General features: G+C 34.8%; 1 protein-coding gene across 5 annotated transcripts in view; it reads left to right on the forward strand.

Moving 5' to 3' along the window:
• LOC105489156 (RIC1 homolog, RAB6A GEF complex partner 1) overlaps positions 1-16807 on the forward strand; it is a 154245-nt gene that overhangs the window by 70161 nt on the left and 67277 nt on the right. For all 5 annotated transcript variants that reach the window (XM_011753856.3, XM_011753859.3, XM_011753857.3 and 2 more), the window contains one exon: positions 1161-1240. In XM_011753856.3, coding sequence (XP_011752158.1) covers positions 1161-1240 — 80 coding nt within the window. The remainder of the gene's footprint in view (positions 1-1160; positions 1241-16807) is intronic.

A 16807-nucleotide genomic window follows, 5' to 3' on the forward strand; every position in this document is an offset into this window, starting at 1 on the left:
TTGGTTTTCTTTGGTTCTACTTGGAGTACATGCCCACTTCCCTCTAAAATGATAGGAATTCAGTATTACTGTAAAGTAGTTTGGGCAAAATGCTGCCACTTCACTCTGTTATGCCTAAAAATGTTTGGCTAGAAACAGCTAATATTTTATACTTACGGAAATGTAAAAGGGTTGTTTGAACTTCACAAATGTATGTCATGACACAGATGTATGTCATGATCATGTAACAGTACTGTTTTTAATACAATTTTTTTTTTTTTGAGACGGAGTCTTGCTCTGTGGCCCAGGCTGGAGTGCAGTGGTGCAATCTTGGCTCGCTGCAAGCTCCGCCTCCCAGGTTCACGGCATTCTCCTGCCTCAGCCTCCCAAGTAGCTGGGACTACAGGCGCCTGCCACCACGCCCAGCCAATTTTTTTTGTATTGTTTTAGTAGAGACAGGGTTTCACCATGTTCGCCACGATGGTCTCAATCTCCTGACCTCGTGATCCGCACTCCTCGGCCTCCCAAAGTGCTAGGATTACAGGCGTAAGCCACTGCGCCCAGCCTACAATTTGTTTTTAAAAAATATTTTGTTAACTTGGAAAAATGAACTAGCTGATATTCAAATTTTGGAAATTAAAAGTTTGCTCTGTTTTATGTCTGTATCTTGGGCTATATTTTGTAGTAAATCAGAGACCAAAAGATTGATTTTGAAATATATAAATATGCTGTTCTGAAGTTAATACTGTGTAAACTTTGAGTAAGCATTTTCTCTTAAAGGTGTAATAAAGCCATAAGTGGCATTGTTGCTTTATAAACTTAGAATAATAATTTGCCATATTAGTGCAGAGTTCAAAAAGTACTATATATTTTGCAAAATAATGACTTACTCATTATTGAATAATACACTTATTTGAGAGTATTCGTGTCTAGAATATTTTATGAAGTACTGATTTCACTGACATATTTTGAAATATTTTCAAATCTGTAAAAACCCTTTTTTTCAACATGGGTTATATTAAACAAGTGACTTTTATTTGCATAATTAGGCTATAATTCTCCAAGGGAGGGTACTGGAGAGTAAAATTTTTTTCAAAGTATAAGAATTTATAAAATTAAAATTCAGGGTTACAGTTATAGCCTTACTCTTTAATTCATGATTAATAAAATTTCTCTTTCAGACGGCAAATGGATACATCTTGTTTTTTCATATTACATCTACAAGAGGGGACAAGTACCTTTATGAACCAGTGTATCCCAAGTAAGTTTGTTGCCTTTCATTCTTTTAATATGTGATTCACATGCTTTGTGTTCAGAAAAACATTACAGTTTTGAGTTGTCTGTAGTGATTAGAATAAAACTAACCCAGCATTTCCCAAATAGTGTTTCAAAAATTACCAGGTCTTTGAACTGTCATGTCTTGAATGAAGAATTCTTTAAGTCTGGGAATCTTGATGATAAACTATATCAAGACTATTTTATTGGGCATTCGGAATTACTGTTAATATACTTCAGGTCTAGCATTTCTCAGTCCTTATTAGGGAAGAGCTATGAGATGGTGAGAGGAAGAGTTGAAATGTTGGTAAGTTACAAGTACTTTTGCATCTGCTTTTGTATATGCATAGAAAAAAGAACCCCAGACAGTTATTACCTCTTGGTTTAAATTTGGGAAAAACATGGACTTTTGCCCTTTACACTGTGTAGTTATGTATGTTTTTAATTTTTTTCCTTATAGCAGGCCTTAATTGTTGAAATAAAAGAACATAAAATTGTAAAGCATTCCATCTTTAAAAAAAAAAATCAAGCCATAAAGCCAGATAAAAATATAAGAGCATTTATCACATTTCTAGATGGTGGAAGACATCCAAAGTTTCATAGGTATGTAAGAAATTAAAGAGAAAGACAGATTTTATTGTGTGAAAAGTTTAAATTTTTGAATATTAACAGAAAAAAAAAACATTAATAGCAAGTAACTTGGGAAAAATATTTGTGGTTAATAGGGCCAAGTCTTACTACTTTTATATAAAATAGATATATAGCTTGCCAATAAGCACACAGAGATTCCAGTAGATAAATAGGGAAAAGTAGTCTCATAAAAGGAAATACTGTAACTAACAAACTCAAGAGAAAGTATTTAGACCCATAGTAACCCAAATAAAATAAACATTAAATATAACCATTTTTTCAACCCACACATTTTAATATATTAAAATAGTTTTTAAAAATTGTTACTGCTATCTGAGGTATAATAAAAGTTGTGTTGCACACTTCTGATACACCAAGGTGTGATAATAGGGAGTTGATTAACAAGTTAACTGTGGTACATCCTTCTCTTACAGTGATATGTAGTCATTATGTCTCAGAAAACTTTATAAACTTAAGAACCTGACCATATTATAATGCCAAGTGAAGAAACAAGTCATGCAAAATTATATATGTAATATGACCACAACTATATAAAACAAAACAACGAAAGTCATCTAAAGACAAAATCTAGAGCAATACAATACAAATATTTATAGTAATTGCTCCTGAATGTAGAACTGTAGTGATTCTTCTGCTTTTCAACTCTTAAATTTTCAACTAGTTAGATTTTCTTGATGGTATAGCCACTTGTTTTTGTAACAAATATAGTGCTAACTGAGGTATTCAGTTTTGGAAATCTTTAAAGTACAGACATTTTTTTGATAGAGATTCAATTTAATTTGGTTATTTTTCAATAAAAATAGTGCAAAGAGTTTTGACACATAAATATAGTGCAAAATGATAGGAACATTGTGATGTAGTTAGACATTTTAAATTCAGTTTTATGGGTAAAACTGAAAATAAATGAATTTTTTTCATTCTAAGTGATAATTTTGTGATTATTTTGAAGAACTGTTGTAATCAATGACTAAAATTAGATTTACTTGTGCATTTTGAACTATTATATTTGTTTTATTGCTTAATTTAGACATGTTCCTATAAATAAAAAGCAATAATCAGAAACAACAATTTAACTTCATTAATTTATGTTCCTGTGGGCATGGTAGAGAAATAACTTCTCATGAAACAGTGAAAATTCTATTTTCTTTATTTCAGTTCACTAATAGAATTACATGTTTATAGTGTTTTGGAATGGTATTTTGAGACCCACATTTTGTGTTCCAGAAAAGTTTTAAGAATCAGTTTGTTTCTTTTCTGATTCTGTAACTGCAAGAGACACCAGTTAACTAAGTAGTCCTGACAATGCATGAACTTTGCTGTGTTTGACTCTGTGTGTTAAGGCAGAGAACTAAATAAAAAACATACTCTCTTTCTTAATTTGGGCATTCTTTTCCTAAATTGAAAGTTTTAGGTTTCAATGACTGGCCTCAATAAAATGTGCATTGCTTTAGAGCAGCTTGAATGATCGTTAAAGATACAGGCTTTGGTGTCAGATAGACCTGGAATTAAATGTTTGCTGTGCCACTTTTCAGCTATATGATTTCTTTCAAGTTATTTAATACCACCAAAATCTTTCCTCATCTGTAGAGTAGGATAACAGTAGTAATCATCTCATAAGATCATTCATATTTAATGCTTATGTAAGCACCTAGCTTATGGGATAATTAATAAAGGACAACTGTTATTATCAGTAATTTTTTTAACCAAGTATTTACTTCATTTCTAAGCTTTTAAGTAATTTTTAAAATATATATATATATATATTTCTACTTGATATTTTACTTCTTTGCCAGAGTCTCAATTCTAGAAACTGCTACCTAAAATCTCTTATATGAAAATAGTTCTGCAGATTGAAGTCAGCCTGTTGTGTATTTGTGTGCTAGACTATTCTAGTTATGTTACTTTGGTCTAGTAAGTTTCTTGGTTTTTCTGCAGAACTCATTTGTACAATGGGAATAAAAATAACTTCTTTAATTGTTAAGAGGATTATGTGAATTCATATTCTTAAAACCTGAAAAATAGTGGTTATATAAGGTTTTGAGAAAAGTAAAGTTTGGTTTTGACAGTGGTATCTTCATTGTCATCTGTGCCGTTATAAACCCTTGTGTAGTTCGAGACACTATTCTAAGCACTTTTTAATACTTATTTAATCTCCGTGGCAACCCTATGAGGTAGTTAGGTATAACTATTATACAAATTGCTGCACAGAGAGGCAAAGTAACTCACCCATAGTTACACGCTAATAAGTTGCACAGCCAGGATTCAGACATAAGTGTTGCAGCTCTAAAGTCTGTGCTATTTAGTAATATACTGTCTCAACCCTGTTTATGCTCCATCCAGCTACTACTTTGGGGTTTATCTAGGAGTAGAGAATGGAAAAATAAAGGAGAATTGATCTGGAGTGGTTTCTAATAGTCCTGAAGAATAGAGGCAGTGTAATTACTGAGGCCAGTGGTTAATTGTCCTCTTCTCACTTACTGACAGAAATTCTATTGTCTCTTGTTTCTCTTCTCTAAATCTTATGAATTTATCACGAGTTTTTCTAGAGTATCTTAACTTCCCTGTGTTATGTGACAGCATCTTAGCCTCAGACTGCATATCCTTTTCCACAATGCTCCATCTGAGGACACAGGTCAGATGCGTCATGATCTTTCCTAGTTTCCACCTCGTGTTGTTTCTAGCATCCTTCCTATAGCTGTTGGGAGTCAGTCTTCAACAATGGTGGCAGTCTTATTAAGTGACTCTGTACCTCAAAGATCATTTATTCTTTGATGAATGAATTTTCCATTTTAGAAATCTTAGATTCCATTGTATATTACAGTATCTCTTCATATTAGTTACACAGACCAGTGGGCCAGACTAGTTGAAGGTTGTCTGGACATTTTATTTTATGGCTTGGAAATTTTAGTGAAATTAATGAAGGAAACTTCCAGGGATAATTCAGAAATAATTTGTGTTTAGCTTTAAAATGTGTTCATATGCTTATGTTTAAATAGAAATTTAGTAGCTCTTTAAATTGCACATCATATTTAATTTCAGCATAATGAAAATAATTTAAACAAATATGTTATCATAATGTATACTCTGTTGAGAGCAGAGATTTTCCCCCCCTTCTTCCTGTCTTTTCACTGCTACTACTACCCTCTTTTTTGTTAGAGACTAGCATTATTGAGGCTGAGTTTATTAAAAAAAAAAAAGTTTCTGTACTAAAATTCAGTACATTTAATTATTACATAGTAAAGATACTGATCTTTTTCACTGAAGAAAACAAAATCACTTCCAAAATATAATCAAATCTCCTTCTCCTCTTCCCCCTCCACCCTCCCAACATAACTTCATCTGATGGTGATACTTCTTACCAGCTCATTACTAATGAATTAGTGCCAGCTGGAAAGGAAAAAGAGAAAAGCTACTTGAGGTTAGCAATTTTTAACTTCAACACAACTTGCCCCTTCTAAAATCCAGCTTCTTTGCAGAAGAAACCTACAGTAAGGGACAGAGGCATCTAAATCGTACCAAATTTAGAGGTGACAAGAGATCTGAATTAGTTACAGACTCATGAAAGTTTCCCTCAACACATGTTTATTTCTTTTTGCTAATATGTTCTGAGTGTTCATTTTCTAGAGAGGAACTTTAGCCACTTTTTCCCTGTATTTCTAATAATAAACCTTGTTCTACATTCAGTTTATAAACTTGACGAAGTATGCTAGTGATCTTAATGTTTTTTGTTCTGCTTGAGCCTCTGAAAACATCCCATGTATAGTTTGATTTCAGTGTGTTTTTATTCTGTAAATGTACATGGGTGACCTTTCACTATTGAACTTTGCATATTACATGCATCCATTACTTCACATTATAGTTGCATGAGCACTTATTAATAGGATTGGTAACAGAGTTATTACATAAGTTCTGGATAGTGAAAACTACTCCCTTACTGGCCACACTTCCAAGGATGGCACCTGAGTCCAAAGAATGATAGGACTGGTAAAAAAATCTGCCCAATTCAGAGAGCCCTGCACATTGTTTCTGTCAGACTGGAGGCTGTCTCAATGTGTGATAATGTAAATGATAAGCAGTTTTTGTTTTTTGGTGTTTTGTTTTGGTTTGGTTCTTTAAAAGAGTCTGGTGAAAGGGTACTACGTCTTTCAAAAAACGCTTCTGAAAATTATTTTCATCCATGTGTCTATCCATTTAAAAAGTATTGAATTTTGTCCGGCTCTACGCATTATTGTAGATACTAGAGATCTAACAGTGGAAAAAAAACAACAAAACAAAAAGCCCTGCTGATAGAGCTTGTTATTCTTCTAGTAGAGAGTGATAAGTGAAATACATTATGAGTTAGGAGATTTTTCTCCACTCTATGGAGAAAAATAAAGCGGGGTAAGGGAATAGAGTGGGACATGACTTAAAATAGCAGTCGGTGTCTTCACTGAAAAGATGACATATAAAAGGATCTCAAAGATGATGAGGTAACAAAATACACATCCAGAGGAAGACCATTCTGGATTGGTGAGATTTAGCAGATATGAAAATTCGTAAGAAGATACCGTGAATAAATTTTAGGTCCTATAATAATTTATAGTTAGTAAGAAATGATGAATTTTTTATTAGCTGTAAAAATGAAAACGCAGTCTGATTTTTAGGTAACTGAATCGTGGGAAAGTCAAGAGCCCTTTTTTTTTCTTCCAGTAAATGGCACCACCATGTATTTGAGTTTATTCACTCTTCCTGCCCACTAACATCAATAGCCAGTCTCTATCTAGTCCAGTATATTCTACCTTGTGTGTCATTTCTTTTCCCTCCTCGCAATTCCCAATGACAGTAGTTTGGTTTAGGTCTTGTCACTTTTCTCCTGGATTATTATTATATCATTTTTTTTTGAGACACAGTCTCGCTCTGTCACCTGAGCTGGAGTGCAGTGGTGTGATCTTGGCTCCCTGCAACCTCCACCTTCCGGGTTCAAGCCATTCTCACATCTCAATCCTGAATAGCTGGGTCTACAGGCATACACCATCGTGCCTAGCTAATTTTTGTATTTTTACTAGAGACGGGGTTTCATCATGTTGGCCAGGATGGTCTTGAACTCCTGACCTCAAAGGATCTGCCTGCCTCGGCCTCCCAAACTGCTGGGATTACAGGCATGAGCCACTGCACAAGGCCTATTATGTCTTCTTAATCTCAAATTCATGTCTAAGCCTCACTCACCCCCTACCAAGCCAAACATGCTATTGCTTTGCTAAACTTTATTACAGTTACCGTCATCTTTTGTATAGTTGTATGAGGTAGAAAACCTTGAATTCTTTATTTCTTCTTCTGGATTGTTTCTTCATTTTCTGTATTTGTTCAATCATCAAATTTTATTGATTGATTACAGTTTTCCATTGCCTCTGGAATTCATTTAACTCTATTTTACTCTCATTGGTCTTTTTAGGGGCCCTCATGTCCTCCTCCTTGTCTATTAAAAAAGCCTATTCCCTAACTCATTTCTCTTCCCCTAGTCTCTTTCGCCTACATAATGAAGTTTATCATTTGCATTGATAACATTTTTTTTTTCCCAAAACAAAGTCCAAGCTCTCTGGCCTGGCATTTAGAACCTACTTTCTCCATATCTTGAACACATCGAACCCACAATTCCTATTTAATGCCTTGGTTCCTTTGTTATTTGCTGTATTCAGTGTGACTCCCCTGCTATCTTTTTTTATGTAAGAAATTTATCTGACTTGGTTTTCAAGCTCAGGTCAGACATCTGTTGTACTCTATAAACCTTCTGCCCTCAACTCTCCTATATCCTCCCCTGTACCCAATAAATAACTGATCTGGCATGTGCGTTCCCATAGTACGTTTTAAAAATTTACACTAATTCTCGAATACCTTCTTATTTAAAAAAAAAAAATCCAACGAGAGATCTATAAAGATAAAAAGTAAAAAAAAGTGAACTTTGCTTTTTTAGATTCTAATCTCATTTCACTCTCCAGTTGTCTTATATCTCTTGAGTAAATAAATACCTAGGAATAGAATTGCTGGGCCATATCACATGTCTAGTAATTTTAGATTGGATGTTAAATATTGTATTACATTATCCATTGTCTGATTTTTGTCCTTTTCCTTTAAAGAATATTGAAGGAAGTTTTGGGTGGCAGTTAAGCTACTTGGAGATCTTACTGATCTTTTGAGGCTTTTTATATGTTTTTTAGGATGGATTTAACTGTTAAGCTAGCTTAGCCCTTCTGAAATCGCCACTGAATGTCCTGGGTCTTTAACAAGGTCTCTCCATTCTGGCTAGTCAACTCGGAAATGTCTCCCAGTCCTATATGAACTGGGTAGCCAAAAGCCCTAGCAGTCATTCTTTGCCTGTATTTATGGAGTGTCACTGTGTATTTGCATAGTATTCAGTAAGACTCAGGGGAAACTCCTGCAGGTTTCTAGAGCTTTTCTCTGTGTGTCTCCCACATCACTGGTGCTCTACTTCACAAATAGCTGCTTCTGCTTCTCTGAACTTTAATCTTTTTCTCCTAAACTTAACAAGGCTGCCATACTATACTTGGGTTCTCTCTCCCTACATAATGGACAAAATCTTATGAGATTAGAAGGTGACATCTGCCAGAAAACCTGTTTTCCTTCCCTCATGATATCAGTCCTCTGCTGCCTGCTGTCTCATGTCTGAATATGGTTGGTTGATCTGTTTTGTCCAGTTCTCTTGTTTCTGGGCACTAGCTTAGTACCAGGTACTCTATTAGTGGAATAATAAAATGACCATCTATGTGTCCATCAGTCAGTTTGAACAATTTTCAGTCTTTTTCCACTGGAGTATATTTAAGCACATCTAAGATACCATTATTTCATTTCATCCAGAAATACTTATTATTGTGAGCATTCCAGTACACAATTTGGTGAATGCAAACGATGAAATATGAGGCCTGGAGTTTTGGGAAAAGAAATCGTTCTGAGCCTTTCCAGAATTACGGTTGGAAAACTAAAGCCTCTTAGTCCCAGAATTTACATAGGACTGCCAGAACTTTCTAGATCAAGCCTTGTACATTTCAGAATCATCTCAAATGGGATTCATCCTCATTTATTGTATGCCTACTATCTGTAAAACACTTGCTATACACTGCTACTGAAGATGCTAATGAATAATTGTTTAAAGTTAATGGCAATATAAAATAACAGATTGCCAGGTGAATATCTTGAAAAGTCATAATAGTATTTCAGGGTAAAGTGATTAGTTGTCAAGGAAAGTTTTGTAAATAAGGAGACTTGAGTTCTATACTTGGGAGAAAAGTCAGGACTTAGGTAAGTTATGTTGTAAGGAAAAACACTGTAATTAATTGCGTTCTTGAAGTTTCTATTCCCCCACACCCCAAATCTATTAGGTTATTTGCCACATTATTCTTTGCTTTAACTGGCACTTAAAGCATTTGTTATCTCCTGCACAAAAGAATCTGCTCAAATAAATGGCTGTTGAATTTAATTGTGAGTCAGTTTTCTGTATCACCTGATCTAGCCCTCCAAAGCATACTTGACATGCTTTAAAAGCAGTCTTCTTTTCTTTTAAGACTTCTGTGTAGTTTTTATGCTACACTTGTGGGTATTGTGGTTTGATTTTTGTTTTTTACCAATTTGATGAGAAATTACTCCCCCCTCAATGTCCTGGGAAGTTTGACTAGTGGTTGACCCATCCCATAGAAACATTTTATGTTTTTCATGGACCTTTAAGGGCCACTTATTAACGTGAATGCCTTATCATTCATTGGAATAGAAAACTGGGAGGGTTTACTTTTAATTACAAAAGTCAATGTATGTCAAATACATGAATAAAACAAAACTGGCTTAGCTTCATTTTTCCTACTTTCTTATTTTTCTTAGACTTGCTATTACTACCTCAAATAAATATCCAGTTTAGAGATGTGGAAAAAAATATGGCAGTTGGAATCAGGGAGGCCCAGGTTCTAGTTCAGATTCTACTTTTTCCCAAGACTTTGGAAAAGCCACTTTCTAAAGTTGCTTTCTGTGCTGTGTGTCTATAAAATGAGAAAAAATGAGTTATTGTTAGATTCTTAATACGTTGCAACTGGTATTGTTGCCTAGGTTGCCTTTTGAATTATGTAAATATAATCTGCCTCCATTGCATGTTTAAGACAATTTATATGTGTTTAGAAAAGAAGGGAATTCTAGTTCATTAACTGCGAGGTTTTAGAGTGAACTAGAATTTGAAGAATGACAAAACTTTAAGAGGTTGCCAAAAAATACAGGTGTACTTGTTCAAAAGCAAGTCTCAGATTGAGTCATATATCAAATGTAAGCAATAACAGACTTGACTCCTCTGGGGAATTTCGGCAGAGTATTCATTTATACAATACTTGAAAATTCCAAGTATTTACAAAGGTAGCTTATTTAATATAGTGTGAAACTCATTACATCATATCCTTGAATGATGTCATAATATCGATGAGGGAAAAAAATTGATCCCTGGCCAGGGCCACTGTCAATCTGTAATTTTCATATTCTCCCTGTGTCTGTGTAGTACTGTGGTTTCCTCCCACATTCCAAAGATGTACACTTTAGGTGAATCGGTGTCTGCATGGCCCCAGTCTGAGTGAGTGTGGGGTGTGTGTGTGAGTGCGCCCTCCAGTGGAATGACATCTGGTCCAAGGTGGGCTTCAGTTTTGGCCCCGAGCTGCTGGAATGGGCCCTGGCCACCTGTAATTCTGAACTGGAATTAATGCATAAATGTTTTTATTCATCTTTCTTAAATGTATGTTTAGCTTACATTTATTTCAATGTCTTTTTTTTTTCCAAAAAGTGTTTGTATATTGCATATATAAATAAAATATAAAAGTAACATTTTATAAAACTTTCTAGAGAGACAAATTCCACACAAGTGGTAAGGGCAACCTCGTGTCTCTAGATTTGTTCTGTTTCATAAATTGGATTTTAACGAATCCTATGTAAATCAATTTTTGTAAATAAAGTGTAATGTTGGATTTTTCACATCTTAGATTTTTGCAGTTTTCTCAGATTTACAACACTTTCTGATGTCTGTTCACTCTGATCCTGAAACTAAATTATATTATTGGATTTCATATACAGTATTAAAATAGGTGGCGGTTTACCAAGGTTAAACTTTAAAGCATATTTGAAAGTTGTCTGTCTATAAATAAGACAAATTGTCTGCAGAATTAGCTTTATATAGCCAGTGATGTGTAAACCTCTTGGCTTTAAGTACCACAACAACTTAGCAACAACTTAGAATGCATTAAGAAAACTGTCACATGATCTGAAACTGCGTTAAAAAAATTCCTACTTTTTTTTTTCTTTCTTTTACTGGTTTCTTGTCTCTCAGGGTCACAGTTCTCATGGGCTTCCCCCACCCTACCCCACCAAGTTTCCTTTGTTGACATTTCTGTTCTTTCCTTGACAAATTCTGCCGTGGCTGATGGGGAGACCACCTGATTAACCAATACGGAACTGGGAATGACTGACAATTCTTAGCTAATTCTGTAAATTTTGTTAGTTTGTTTTTCTTAGCCCCAGTTAATCTCAAATAGATAGAAATTTAGAACATTATTGAGGGGATTATAATGGGATTAATCCCTTTTGCCTCTCCCGTAATGTATTCAGCTGTTTCATTTCTTTTTGTTCATATGCGATTTTGTGTTTTCAAAGTAAAAAATCAGAATATTTATTTAGCGTTTACTTTGGCTTAAAAATATTCAATTTATTAAAGCTTCAAAATAATAACTGTAGTTCAAACTTTTAAGTTCCATCTACAAATCTTAAAAATCTATTTGTAAATCTAGCAAATTTCAACACTTTTAGAGGGGAATCTTACAAATTAAATTCTCTTATGTGTATTAATGTATATTTATAAATATGCATTATAAATATATAATAAACTATATATTTTGTTTCTTTTTAAAATACTTGAATTGTCTAAACAAGCTTTGTACCATTTTTAGAGCAGGTATTTCTGCCAAAGCATGATATATGCATTGTATAAACACCTTCATTCTACACAATTGCAAACTAAAAACAAAGCTTGTGGAAAAATCATTGGAACAGATCACTTAAGACTTCCTATAACTTTGAACTAGAGGAGTCACAAATAATAATCTTAATAAAAGTTAGAAGATACTAAATTTTTTCTTTTCCATGTAGTTTCACAAAGACAACTGCAAGTTATAAATATTTTTTTTTTCAAATAAGTTTAATTTCCTACTGCTTCCCTACTCTTCACATTCTTTTCCCCAGTTAGCTTACCTAACTTTTAGTTCAGATTCTTCTCAGAATCATATGGTCAAAGTCTGGTGTTTAATTTCCCTTCATGTTTCTTCTCAAAATTTATCAAAACTACCACTGTGACTTAAATTGGCTGGGTTCTATTTCATTAGTGCAAGTAAACAATAACTTGTTGTACCCCATCTGTGGTATAACATATGGTATAGTTGGCTCTTCTGTTTGAGACCTATAGAAAAGTTCTGAATGTTTTTATTCTTTTCATGAGTGGATGTGTACATAGCATTCCTGATGGAGATATTTATCCTTTTTATGGGCATCTGTATTTAATCCTTTGGAGTATATTGATTTAAATGCAAAGTGTAGCTTAGAAATAAATGTTTGGGCTGGGTGAGGTGGCTCATGCCTGTAATCTCAGCACTTTGGGAGGCCCAAGGCGGGTGCATCACTTGAGGTCGGGAGTTCAAGACCAGCCTGGCCAACATGGCAGAACCCCGTCTCTACTGAAATACAAAAATTAGCCAGTGTGGTAATCCCGGCTCCTCAGGAGGCTGAAGCAAACTGCTTGAACCAGGAGGTGGACATTTCAGTGCGCCGAAATTGCGCCACTGCACTCCAGCCTGGGTTACAGAGCAAGACTCTATTTTTAAAAAAAAAAAAAAGTTCAGTTACATTTTCTCTTGAAAATTCAGGGTATTTTTTGTATCCATCTTCCTTACCTTGTATAGTTTAACTGAACTTTTGCTCTGTATAGTTCGTACCATACCATTGGTATAAATATGGTAGGTAATGCATGTCAAATCTGTTATCTGTTTTTGCAAACAATCTATGCTTTTCGTGAGAAAACCAAGGTAATTAAAATATTGAAGCTGGTTAGTTTCTTAAGCACATGACTGGAATCAAAAGTACACTGAGTATTCACATTTAATACACTCAAAATGTCAGAAAACACAGGCACATACATCCCACTTATACAGGGATCCACGTATTAAGCATCATCAATTGTCTGGAATAGCTAAGATTCAGGAAATAAGGCCTCAAAGGGGACACTGAGCAGCCAAAATGGATATATTCATCCCATTGATGAGGTGTTCCTCATCTTTTACTCATTCAAGACATTTGTTTGTTTGGGGCTATATACAAGGCAATAGTGTGAATTAGAGTTGATTTTTTCCCAGTCTGAAGCTCATAGTTTATTAAGGGGCAAAAGCTAAATTCAGATAATATCAAATACACTGTAAAAGTGACATGTACTATAAAGGAGCTACAGATAAAGAGCTTTTGGGAGGCAGTTGAGAAGGGGAACATAGTTTCAGTGTATTGTAAAGAGAGTAGCATCTGAACTGAGTCATGAGGTATATTAGTCTGTTCTCACACTGGTATAAATAAATACCTAAGACTGGGTAATTTATAAAGAAAAGAGGTTTAATTGGTTCACGGTTCTGCAGACTGTACAGGAAGAATGGCTGGGGAGGCCTCAGGAAACTTATAGTCATGACAGAAGGAGAAGGGGAAGCAGGCACCTCTTACATAGCCAGAGCAGGAAGCCGGGGAGAGGTACTACACACTTTTGTTTTTTTGTTTTTGTTTGTTTGAGACAGAGTCTCGCTCTGTTGCCAGGTTGGAGTGCAGTGGCACCATCTCAGCTCACTGCAAGCTCCGCCTCCCAGGTTCAAGCAATTCTCCTGCCTCAGCCTCCCGAGTAGCTGGGACTACAGACACACACCGCCTTGCCCAGCTAATTTTTTTTTTGTATTTTAGTGGAGACGGGCTTTTACCATGTTGCCCAGGCTGGTCTCGACCTCCTGAGCTCAGGCAGTCCACCCACCTCGGCCTCGCAAAGTGCTAGGATTACAAGCGTGAGCCACTGCCTGCAGCTGTGCTATACCCTTTTAAACAACTAGATCTCATGATAACTTACTATCACAAGAACAGCATCAAAGGGGAAATCACCCTCATTATCCAGTCACCTCCCACCAGGCCCCACCTCCAACATTGGGGATTACAATTTGACATAAGATTTGCACAGGGACACAAACCCAAACCATATAATTCCACCCTTGTCCCCTCCCCAAATCTCACATCTTTCTCACATTTAAAATACAATCATGCCTTCACAAGAGTCCCCCAAAGTCTGAACCCGTTCCAGCATTAACTCAAAAGTCCGAAGTCTCATATGAGATAAAACTAGTCCCTTCCGCCTATGAGCCTGTAAAATCAAAAAAACAAGTTAATAACTTCCAAGATACAATGGGAATGTAGACATTGGGTAACACTCCTGTTCCAAAAGGGAGAAATCAGCCAAAAGAAAGGGGCTGTAAGCCCCGTGCAGATCTGAAATGCAGCAGGGCAGTCATTAAATCTTAAAGCTCCAAAATAACCTCCTTTGACTCCATGTCTTACGTAGCATTAAGTACATTTACAATGTTTTGTACAACTATCACAATTATCTAGTTCCAGAACTTTTACATCACTCCGAGCAGAAACCATGGATTCATTAAGAAGTCATTCCCTGTTCTCTACTGCTCTCAACCCCTAGAACCATACATTTGTTTCCTGTCTCCCTCTGGATTTGCCTACTCTGGATACACTGTATAAATAGAATAATACAGCATGTACCTTTTGTGTCTTATTTAATTTCTGAATACTTTGTATAAATGGAATCACACCCTGTGTACTTTTTGTGTCTTCTTAATGTAATATTTTGAAGGTTAATTCATGTTTTAGCATGTATCAGTACTTCATTTCTTTTATGGCTGAATAATATTTTGTTATATGGATTTACCACAGGGTGTTTATCCATTAATCAGGTGATGGACATTGAGGTTGTTTTCACTTTTTGGCTATTGTGAACAGTCCTGCTATGACTAGGAGTGTTCATAGCAATTGTTCATATACAATTTGTATTTGAACACCTGTTTTCAATTCTTTTTGGGTCTATACCTCCAAGTAGAATTGCTAGGTTACATGGTAATTGTGTGTTAAACTTTTTGAAAAACTGCCAGACTATTTTCCCACAAGTCATTCATGATGGTTCTGGTTTCTCCACATCCTCATCAACACTTGTTATTTTCTGTTTTTTTTATTATATTAGAGTCATCCCAATGAATGTGAAATAGTATCTCATTATGGTTTTAATTTGTATTTCCCTAATGATTAATGACATTGAACATACTTTCATTTGCTCTTTGGCCATTTGTGTATCTTCTCTAGATAAATATCTATTCAAGTCTTCTTCCCACTTTTTTTTTTTCTTTTTTTTTTTTTTTTAGAGAAAGGTTCTTGCTCTGTCATCCAGGCAGTGGCACAATCATAGCTCACTGCATCCTTGATTTCCTGGGCTCAAGCAATCCTCTCACCTGAGTCTCCAGAGTAGCTGGGACTACAGGCATGCACCACTACACCTGGCTAATTTTTTAATTTCTTGTAAAGATGAGATCTCACTATGTTGCTCAAGCTATTCTTAAACTCCTGGGTTCAAGCAATTCTCCTGTCTTGGCCCCCCAAAGTGCTAGAATAACAAGTATGAGCCACCATGCCCCACCTCTCCCTTCTTTTTAATTGGGTTGTTTATCTTTGTCTGAGTTGTAAGTCCTCTTTGTATATTCTGGATACTAGATCCTTTTAAGATACATGATTTTCATATTTTTTTTCTCATTCTCCGGGCTTTTTACTTTATTGGTAGTATATTTTGCACAAAAAAGTTTAATTTTGATGATGTCCAATTTATATATATATATATATATATACATACACATATATATATATATATATATATATATATATATATATACTTCCTTATAGTTTTCTGATATGTAGAAAACAATTGCCAAATGCAAGGCCATGACAATTTACCCCTATATTTTCTTCTATTTTGTAAGAATAGTTTCAGCTCTTATATTTAGAGTTTTGATTCATTTTGAATTATTTTTTACTTATGGTGTGAGATAAGGATCCAACTTAATTATTTCATAAATGGCTATTCAGTTGTCTTAGTACCATTTGTTAGAGAGAATGTTGTTTCCCCTGTTGAATGCACTTGGCACCCTTGCCAATAATCAATTGACCATAGGTGTATAAGTTTTTTATTAGGCTCTTAATTCTATTCCATTGGTCTTTATGTCTGCCCTTGTATCATTACCACATTGTGTTGGATATTGTAGCTTTGCAGTAAGTTTTGCGATCAGGAAATGTGAGTTCTCCAACTTTGTTCTTCTTTTCAAGATTATTTTGGCTCTTCAGGGTTCCTTGCCTTTCCATATGAATTTTAGGATCAGCTTTCCCATTTCTTTTTTTTTTTTAAAAAAGAACATTGGGATTTTGGTAGAAATTGCATTTCATCTATAGCTATAACAATATTAAATATTCCATTCATGAACATAATATACCTTTCCAATTTCTTAGTTCTCCCTTAATTTATTTATGCATACAACTCTTACTCATCCTTGGGTCAGTTTATTCCCAAGTATTTTATTCTTTTTGATGCTATTGTAAATGGAGTTGTTTTCTGAAATTTTTATTGCTAGTGTAGAGAAATATATATGATTTCTGTGTTGATCATATACTACAACTTTGATAAATTTATTAGCTCTAATAACTCTTCTGTGGATTCTTTAGAATTTTCTATATATACTATACTATTATGACATCTTTGAATAAAGAGAGT

This window comes from Macaca nemestrina, chromosome 14, assembly GCF_043159975.1.
Source record: "Macaca nemestrina isolate mMacNem1 chromosome 14, mMacNem.hap1, whole genome shotgun sequence".
NCBI lineage: Eukaryota > Metazoa > Chordata > Mammalia > Primates > Cercopithecidae > Macaca > Macaca nemestrina.